The sequence below is a fragment of the Nanorana parkeri genome, unplaced genomic scaffold, assembly GCF_000935625.1.
Source record: "Nanorana parkeri isolate BGI_ZX_2015 unplaced genomic scaffold, ASM93562v1 scaffold1462, whole genome shotgun sequence".
Taxonomy (NCBI): domain Eukaryota; kingdom Metazoa; phylum Chordata; class Amphibia; order Anura; family Dicroglossidae; genus Nanorana; species Nanorana parkeri.
Window position 1 is genome coordinate 46957 of NW_017307730.1, and position 10030 is coordinate 56986.

The following is a 10030-nucleotide window of genomic DNA, read 5'->3' on the forward strand; positions in this document are numbered from 1 at the left end:
CCCCCCGCCAGGCACGCCCACCTGTCTGGCTCCCTGGACGGCATTAGAGCTGAGAGCGGCCGCAGCTCCCTCCCGCACGCACGCACGAGCGGAGATCGGACAGCTGCAGCCAGCTAAATATAAGACATCCCCCGAAAAATAAGACCTAGTGTCTTATTTAAAAAACACTGTCTTATTTTCGGGGGAAACACGGTATATATATATATATATATATCTCTATATCTGTTACTCCTCATTACCCAGGAGGCATAGTCACCATCTTCATACAGCACACGCCTTCAGGGCCTGCAAGCAAGGACAAAAGAAATGCGCTGAAGAGAAGTAGAGGTGGTCACAGTGTGTTCTAGTGTATGGAGCATGCCGGCCTCTATAGCTCCGTATACAGGGAGACCGGTGTCTGCACATGGCTTCTTTAAGGACTGAAAGGAAATTGTTGCTGGCCCTACTATTGATGAATCCCATCACAGCTCTGACAATAGCAAGAGGAAGGGAAACGTTGCAGTTGTAAGCTTGCTTGATTTATGTGGGTATATAAAATAGGCCGAGTGTTTTGGGTGGAATGACCCTTTCGGCGTACGCTCGGCTCTTGTTACATTTCCTTTTGTCTCCTCCATGAACAGCGGCTGCTCTTTCCAGTCCAAGACGCGGGTGATCCAGGAAAATGGCGGCAGAGCGGTTATCATCGCCGACAACGCATCGGACAATGACAGCGTCTATGTAGAAATGATCCAGGACAACGCCGAGGGGGCAACGTATATCCCAGCGCTGTTCTTACTCGGCAGAGACGGGTATGCATGGGGCACCACTGAGAGTCCTGGAGTTCTGTGTGTGCATCACCCATCCGCACTGAGGCAGCTATGTTGCAGTCGAGAGCCAACTAGTCATTAAGTGGTAGGCTAACTAGTTGACTGGGTTTATGGGAGGAGCCCCACACAGTTAACCCCCCCCCCCCCGTTCCACTACTCACCAGTCGGCATGTTGGTGTCATCCCACCCTCCTTGCCCTTTCATCTACTCTGAGTATGCCCCCTTATTTTGCATACTGACCATAGTGACCATGGCACACCCCAGGTCTATGGAGGCAGGTTCGTGATCTCTCTTTTCAGATTCGTATTCAGTGGGGGCTCTGACTACAAATGTATGTTATTCCTTCTCTAGATATTATGACATCATCATATATAGCCCTGTGACATCACAAGCATTTCAATAACTTAAAGGAGATGACAATCATGAAAAACATTCTGTTCTGATAATTAAATCCTGTACAGTAAATGTCGGGTACGGTTTACACCTAATTCAAATTAAACCCATAATAAAAGTTGTGGTGCATTGTTTTGAAGCACCACAGACAGGCCTCTTGGCCTGTCCCTACCTCGGGATTGACAATGGTCCCCCAAAACATTAGAGCATCATTGATTATAGCCCCCAAGACACATGAGCATCATTAACTAGGGCCCCAAGACATTTGCACATCATTTTGAGGCACCCCAGACATGCCTCATGAACTGCTCCTTACTAGAGATTGACTGTGTCCAAGATGTGTGAGCATAAATGACTATGGCCCCCCGAGACATGTATGCATCATTGACTATGGCCCCCCCTCCCCCGAGACATGTATGCATCATTGACTATGGCCCCCGAGATAGGCGAGCATCATTGACTATGGCCTTCTAGACCTGTGAGCATCATTGACTATGGCCCCCCGAGACATGTATGCATCATTGACTATGGCCCCCTAGACACGTGAGCATCATTTCGAGGCACCCCAGACATGCGTCCTAAACTGCCTCTTACTAGAGATTGACTGTGGCCCCCGAGACAGGTGAGCATCATTGACTATGGCCCCCGAGATAGGCGAGCATCATTGACTATGGCCCCCGAGATAGGCGAGCATCATTGACTATGGCCCCCGAGATAGGCGAGCATCATTGACTATGGCCCCCGAGATGGGCGAGCATCATTGACTATGGCCCCCGAGATGGGCGAGCATCATTGACTATGGCCCCCGAGATAGGTATAATTTTGAGGCACCACAAACACACCTCCTGGCCCAACCCTACCTAGCGATTGACAGCGACCACCAAGACACGAGCGTCATTTTGAGGAAGCACAAACACGCCAACCCAATGGTCCCTAACTAGAGATTGACTATGGCCCCCAAGATATTTGACCATCATTTTGAGGCACACAGACAGGCCTCCTGGCTTGTTCCTACCTATCGATTGACATTGGCTCCCAAGACAAGTGAGTGTAATTTAGAGGGGCCACAAACACCCCTCTTGACCTGCCCCTACCAAGAGCTTGACAGTGGCCCCCAGGACACATGAGCATTATTTAGGGGGCCAACAGACACCTCCTGACCTGCCCCTACCTAGAGACTGACAGCGGCTCCTGAGACCTATTGGTGAAGAAGAGCTGACCATTTATTTGCCCTTTCACCTCACATGCTCACCTATTGGCTGTGCGTCACTCTTATATGTATAACACGCCTTCAGGTTACCCCGGAGATCAGCGCTCACGTGACTTTTGTTTTTCTCCTCGTCAGGTACATGATTCAGCGCTCCTTAGAGCAGCACGGACTCCCGTGGGCCATCATCTCCATCCCGGTCAATGTTAGCAGCATCCCGACCTTCGAGCTCAAGCAGCCCCCGTGGACCTTCTGGTAGACAGAACCTGTCGCTCTCGGCTCTCATAGACAGTTCACGCGCCGGTGTTGTTCTACATCTGACCAGCAGGGGGCAGGCGGTGTCATTGATCTATGACTTGAAGTGGAACTCCAGTCAAATCCCTGTGACTGCATTGTAGTTTCCTGTGTCACCTGCCCGCCCATTGGACCGTGATGGAGCTGAGAGAGGGGCACTTCAACTATCAGTATTTCAGAATGTTTTTGATGATATTTTCGGGTGAATACTTTGGGCTGAGGGGCGTTTTTGTTTGTACATTTGTCTGAAGTTCCACTTTAAGGGTCTTGCTTTTGTACCTCTGATTTTTTTTCTTCCTCCCGGTATGTCAGGATGCAGCGCCGAGGTGCGCTCCATGATTATAGCGCCGAGGTGCGCTCCATGATTATAGCGCCGAGGTGCGCTCCATGATTATAGCGCCGAGGTGCGCTCCATGATTATAGCGCCGAGGTGCGCTCCATGATTATAGCGCCGAGGTGCGCTCCATGATTGTGGTCCTTTTAGAAGCTTTGTCCCAGGTCAGACCAGAGGGGAACTACAAGTTCTAGCAGGCCCTGTGCGCTCATGGACCGGTCTGCTGGGGGGTTGTAATGCCGCGTTTTACAATAGCAGGATCTATGCATTTTTTTATATGGTGTGTATGTTGGGTTTATTGGACTCTTCAGTCTTCTGTGCCCATTATGAGGGGCCCCCATCTCCCAGCTGAGTTCCCGGGTCTGTACACCTGCTGTGCCCATTATGAGGGGCTCCCACCATCCCTGTGCTGAGTTCCCGGGTCTGTGCCCATTATGAGGGGCTCCCACCATCCCTGAGCAGGAGTCCATCTGTGAATGCAGAAGGGTTTTCTTTGGCCCTGGTGTTGGGTGAGATTCAGATTCCAGCCTATTGGCCCTCCGCCTCCTGACACTGAGGGGGAGACATATTGGAGCACCTTTCCCTATAGGTAGAGTAGTTGATAGTCACATGATCAGCTCCTGTGTACTCAGATATGGGACGGCGCCCCCTGCAGGCAGTGTACAGCAGCACATCTCCTCTCCGGGAACCAGCAAAGTTTTATCTATTTGTTCTATTATTTGCACTTGGAAGTTTTTGATGTGTGTGTGTGTGTGTGTGTGTGTGTGTGTGTGTGTGTGTGTGTCTCTCCACTTATCCCTGCAGGAATTTTACAAGCCGGGCGATGATGTCACAGGGGGTAAGAAATGCTGGTTTTTGCTATAGGAACGCGGTTCCTGTACTTGCAGCTTTTGCAAAGGAACCAAACATCAGAAAATGTGCGTGTAGTGCAGAGGGGTTTTTTCATGATCATCCATCAATCCTCCTCCTGCCCCCTCCTCCTCCTGCCCCTCATCCATCCTCCTCCTCCCCATCATCATTCTCCTCCTCCCCATCATCATCATCCTCCTGCCCATCATCCTCCTCCTTGTCAGAAACATGTACAAGGAAAGTATAGGAGAGTCTGTGTGGTGGGGCTGCAGTTCTCAAACATTCCAGCGGGTGGAGCAGTTGTACAGCCGGTGGCTCAGTGACATGAGAATGGAATGCAGCGATTGGCTGACCCCGGGGAGAATGATGGCAGAGTGCAGAGCTCAGGTCTGTCTGGGGGGTCACCGGCTCATCTTACTGATCATTTACCTGTCACTGTTGTAAGTTTGGACTCTCAGCTGATCCAGTCACAGCCACTGACCCGACTCATCGAGCTGTCCTGGCGCTGGGGGAGGAGTGCCGCACTACACTGAGGGCATGCTAGAATGACTTGCAGGTCAGGGAGAGTCACTTTAGCATGCCGTACCCACCTCAGCTCTATTGCTTTACAGCACAGGACAGTCCCATCATCTTATTTATTTTTTTCTGTCATGTGACAGCCCGTCACATGATGGCTCCTAGCGCCCGTCACATGATGGCTCCTAGCGCCCGTCACATGATCGGTCGCAGCGCTAGCAGACAGTTGCTGACCGATCTTTGTCCGGTCTCATGTTTGCTGCCAGAATGTGAATAATAAAAAAAAAAAAATTAAAGATGCCGCGTTTATATTTCCTCCAATCGTTGTCTGTTCTGATTTTCTAACGTCACCGACCTCAAAGGAAAGCTTTTCAGCCTCCACTCCTCTCAGCCTCCACTCCCCACCCCCATCCATCAATGAGCCTTGATTGTCCAAGCATCACAGCACTCTGCCTCAGCACTCCTCTCAGGAGCACTCAGTCCTGATGGGAGGAGTTATGCAAATATCAAAAGAAAACTGAAGGGAAGGACGGAGGTCAGATAGAAGACTGAAGGGGAGGACGGAGGGCAGATAGAAGACTGAAGGGAGGGCGGAGGTCAGATAGAAGACTGAAGGGGAGGACGGAGGGCAGATAGAAGACTGAAGGGAGGGCGGAGGTCAGATAGAAGACTGAAGGGGAGGACGGAGGGCAGATAGAAGACTGAAGGGAGGGCGGAGGTCAGATAGAAGACTGAAGGGGAGGACGGAGGGCAGATAGAAGACTGAAGGGAGGGCGGAGGTCAGATAGAAGACTGAAGGGGAGGACGGAGGGCAGATAGAAGACTGAAGGGAGGGCGGAGGTCAGATAGAAGACTGAAGGGGAGGACGGAGGGCAGATAGAAGACTGAAGGGAGGGCGGAGGTCAGATAGAAGACTGAAGGGGAGGACGGAGGGCAGATAGAAGACTGAAGGGAGGGCGGAGGTCAGATAGAAGACTGAAGGGGAGGACGGAGGGCAGATAGAAGACTGAAGGGAGGGCGGAGGTCAGATAGAAGACTGAAGGGGAGGACGGAGGGCAGATAGAAGACTGAAGGGAGGGCGGAGGTCAGATAGAAGACTGAAGGGGAGGACGGAGGGCAGATAGAAGACTGAAGGGAGGGCGGAGGTCAGATAGAAGACTGAAGGGGAGGACGGAGGGCAGATAGAAGACTGAAGGGAGGGCGGAGGTCAGATAGAAGACTGAAGGGGAGGACGGAGGGCAGATAGAAGACTGAAGGGAGGGCGGAGGTCAGATAGAAGACTGAAGGGGAGGACGGAGGGCAGATAGAAGACTGAAGGGAGGGCGGAGGTCAGATAGAAGACTGAAGGGGAGGACGGAGGGCAGATAGAAGACTGAAGGGAGGGCGGAGGTCAGATAGAAGACTGAAGGGGAGGACGGAGGGCAGATAGAAGACTGAAGGGAGGGCGGAGGTCAGATAGAAGACTGAAGGGGAGGACGGAGGGCAGATAGAAGACTGAAGGGAGGGCGGAGGTCAGATAGAAGACTGAAGGGGAGGACGGAGGGCAGATAGAAGACTGAAGGGAGGGCGGAGGTCAGATAGAAGACTGAAGGGGAGGACGGAGGGCAGATAGAAGACTGAAGGGAGGGCGGAGGTCAGATAGAAGACTGAAGGGGAGGACGGAGGGCAGATAGAAGACTGAAGGGAGGGCGGAGGTCAGATAGAAGACTGAAGGGGAGGACGGAGGGCAGATAGAAGACTGAAGGGAGGGCGGAGGTCAGATAGAAGACTGAAGGGGAGGACGGAGGGCAGATAGAAGACTGAAGGGAGGGCGGAGGTCAGATAGAAGACTGAAGGGGAGGACGGAGGGCAGATAGAAGACTGAAGGGAGGGCGGAGGTCAGATAGAAGACTGAAGGGGAGGACGGAGGGCAGATAGAAGACTGAAGGGAGGGCGGAGGTCAGATAGAAGACTGAAGGGGAGGACGGAGGGCAGATAGAAGACTGAAGGGAGGGCGGAGGTCAGATAGAAGACTGAAGGGGAGGACGGAGGGCAGATAGAAGACTGAAGGGAGGGCGGAGGTCAGATAGAAGACTGAAGGGGAGGACGGAGGGCAGATAGAAGACTGAAGGGAGGGCGGAGGTCAGATAGAAGACTGAAGGGGAGGACGGAGGGCAGATAGAAGACTGAAGGGAGGGCGGAGGTCAGATAGAAGACTGAAGGGGAGGACGGAGGGCAGATAGAAGACTGAAGGGAGGGCGGAGGTCAGATAGAAGACTGAAGGGGAGGACGGAGGGCAGATAGAAGACTGAAGGGAGGGCGGAGGTCAGATAGAAGACTGAAGGGGAGGACGGAGGGCAGATAGAAGACTGAAGGGAGGGCGGAGGTCAGATAGAAGACTGAAGGGGAGGACGGAGGGCAGATAGAAGACTGAAGGGAGGGCGGAGGTCAGATAGAAGACTGAAGGGGAGGACGGAGGGCAGATAGAAGACTGAAGGGAGGGCGGAGGTCAGATAGAAGACTGAAGGGGAGGACGGAGGGCAGATAGAAGACTGAAGGGAGGGCGGAGGTCAGATAGAAGACTGAAGGGGAGGACGGAGGGCAGATAGAAGACTGAAGGGAGGGCGGAGGTCAGATAGAAGACTGAAGGGGAGGACGGAGGGCAGATAGAAGACTGAAGGGAGGGCGGAGGTCAGATAGAAGACTGAAGGGGAGGACGGAGGGCAGATAGAAGACTGAAGGGAGGGCGGAGGTCAGATAGAAGACTGAAGGGGAGGACGGAGGGCAGATAGAAGACTGAAGGGAGGGCGGAGGTCAGATAGAAGACTGAAGGGGAGGACGGAGGGCAGATAGAAGACTGAAGGGAGGGCGGAGGTCAGATAGAAGACTGAAGGGGAGGACGGAGGGCAGATAGAAGACTGAAGGGAGGGCGGAGGTCAGATAGAAGACTGAAGGGGAGGACGGAGGGCAGATAGAAGACTGAAGGGAGGGCGGAGGTCAGATAGAAGACTGAAGGGGAGGACGGAGGGCAGATAGAAGACTGAAGGGAGGGCGGAGGTCAGATAGAAGACTGAAGGGGAGGACGGAGGGCAGATAGAAGACTGAAGGGAGGGCGGAGGTCAGATAGAAGACTGAAGGGGAGGACGGAGGGCAGATAGAAGACTGAAGGGAGGGCGGAGGTCAGATAGAAGACTGAAGGGGAGGACGGAGGGCAGATAGAAGACTGAAGGGAGGGCGGAGGTCAGATAGAAGACTGAAGGGGAGGACGGAGGGCAGATAGAAGACTGAAGGGAGGGCGGAGGTCAGATAGAAGACTGAAGGGGAGGACGGAGGGCAGATAGAAGACTGAAGGGAGGGCGGAGGTCAGATAGAAGACTGAAGGGGAGGACGGAGGGCAGATAGAAGACTGAAGGGAGGGCGGAGGTCAGATAGAAGACTGAAGGGGAGGACGGAGGGCAGATAGAAGACTGAAGGGAGGGCGGAGGTCAGATAGAAGACTGAAGGGGAGGACGGAGGGCAGATAGAAGACTGAAGGGAGGGCGGAGGTCAGATAGAAGACTGAAGGGGAGGACGGAGGTCAGATAGAAGAATGAAAGTCTCAGGTTGGTCTTGTTCCCTCCCTTCTCACACATGGGCAGTTGGGATGTGTAGTTCTATAATTGGGGGTGTGGCTCTCCAGTCAGAATGTAACCAGTACAATTGTATAATATCACTCGGTAGCTGTGTGTATATGCTCCCGCTGATTGGACAGCTCTGTCTCTGACTCTCCAGGAGGCGGGATCTGACCTCTGCAGAGAGACCGCTGCTTCCCCCTCCCCCCACACAGAGGACAAGGATCTCCTGCTCTGCAGCACGCTGGCTGGGGGCGGGCTCATAACAAACAGAGAGACTTGGAAGACTTTGGATGCACCTGACATGTATTTAGGTAGTTTACACGGAAAGTTCAATGTGAAATCATACATGTGACATGAAACACGTGACATCATACATGTGACATCATACACGTGACATGTGACATGAAACACGTGACATGATGTGTAAAGCATAAGATGATTAGGGGATGCGTGTGGGAAGTGTAGACGGCCAGGGCTGACCTCTCCTCATGAAAATGCCTCTTGCCTGACCCCCACGGCTGGCCTGGAACCATCACACGGATCATCAGCGGTTCTGCCGTCACTGGCCGCATGCTTGTTGTGGGTCTCCTGAGGAGGTCGGTGACACGGGTCAGGATTTGGCCTCCTCCGCGTAGTTGGATATTTCTATTAAGTTGTGATCGGGGTCCCGGAAGTAGACGGACGTGATCTCCCCCATGGCTCCTGTGCGGGACACGGGCCCTTCCTCTAGGGGGACACCGCAGACCTGAGGGGAGAGAAGAACAAAGGGTCAGGGGAAGCAGAGCTACACGGATTGGTTGAGTTGGCGTCACATGTTACAATGTCCTTCAGAGATCGTGTGAAGGTCTCCATGGCCGGACACTGACTCAGGGACTTCCATTGTACCTCAGGATTTGGCATCCTCGGCACTCCAGCTGTGGTGGAACTACAAATCCCATCATGCCCCTGCATCTGAGAGTCACGCTTATGGCTGTCGCAGTCTTGCAGTGCCTCATGGGAGTTGTAGTTCCACAACAGCTGGGGTGCTGACCCACTTCTATCTTCACTGCCAAATATATTTCCTGCATATGATATCACAATCTCAGCAGCAGCCTGCTGTCAATGAGAAGGCGGAGTTTCCTAGCACACATGGTTGTCACGTGTCACATGACTCACACTCAAATAATTTCTAATACATTTCCTGCATATAATATCACAATCTCAGCAGGAGCCTGCTATCACTGAGGAGGCGGAGTTTCCTAGCACACATGGTTGTCACGTGTCACATGACTCACACTCAAATAATTTCTAATACATTTCCTGCATATAATATCACAATCTCAGCAGGAGCCTGCTATCACTGAGGAGGCGGAGTTTCCTAGCACACATGGTTGTCACGTGTCACATGACTCGCACTCCCACATAATTTCTAATACATTTCCTGCATATAATATCACAATCTCAGCAGGGGCCTGCTATCACTGAGGAGGCGGAGTTTCCTAGCACACATGGTTGTCACGTGTCACATGACTCGCACTCCCACATAATTTCGAATACATTTCCTGCCTATGCGGATCACAATCTCAGCAGGAGCCTGCTGTCTCTGAGAAGGCGGAGTTTCCTAGCACACATGGTTGTCACATGACTCGCACACCCACGTCTGCATGGCCTTCTGTGGGTGATACAAAGTATAACACGGAAGCCGCCTCCTCTTTTCGTTCTGTAGTGATCACATTTTGCGCACAGACTCTGATCTGGGAGTTCACCTCTAAAGTCCAACCAAACGAACCAGTTTAACCAGTTCAGCTCCCAGTCCCGGACACACCGCGTATGGACCGGAGCCATTGTGACATCTCCGCGGCGGGCCTGTTGATTTGGCAACAAGTGTAACCTAACAAAGTAACGCGTGTATCCTTTTTGGGGTGATAAAATGATATTGAATGCAACCCATAGACAAAACAAAAGTAACTAAAGATGAAAAAAAAAAAGGTGTCCCTGTAAATAAAACTTAGAGGCGGCGCCCCGAAATGACTGCTGATCTCTCTCTCCGATCATTGTG

General features: G+C 52.5%; 2 protein-coding genes across 2 annotated transcripts in view; one reads left to right on the plus strand and one right to left on the minus strand.

Annotated features, from left to right (window-relative positions):
- The window catches only part of PRADC1 (protease associated domain containing 1), an 11081-nt gene extending 8379 nt beyond the window's left edge, over window positions 1-2702 (plus strand). The window contains exons 4-5 of the mRNA XM_018570141.1: window positions 621-788; window positions 2545-2702. Of these exons, the coding sequence (XP_018425643.1) occupies window positions 621-788; window positions 2545-2665 (289 nt within the window). The 3' untranslated portion in view covers window positions 2666-2702. The remainder of the gene's footprint in view (window positions 1-620; window positions 789-2544) is intronic.
- A 5893-nt stretch (window positions 2703-8595) lies between these two features.
- Window positions 8596-10030, minus strand: part of GLOD5 (glyoxalase domain containing 5) — a 6268-nt gene continuing 4833 nt past the window's right edge. The window contains exon 4 of the mRNA XM_018570138.1: window positions 8596-8737. Within this exon, the coding sequence (XP_018425640.1) occupies window positions 8603-8737 (135 nt within the window). The 3' untranslated portion in view covers window positions 8596-8602. The remainder of the gene's footprint in view (window positions 8738-10030) is intronic.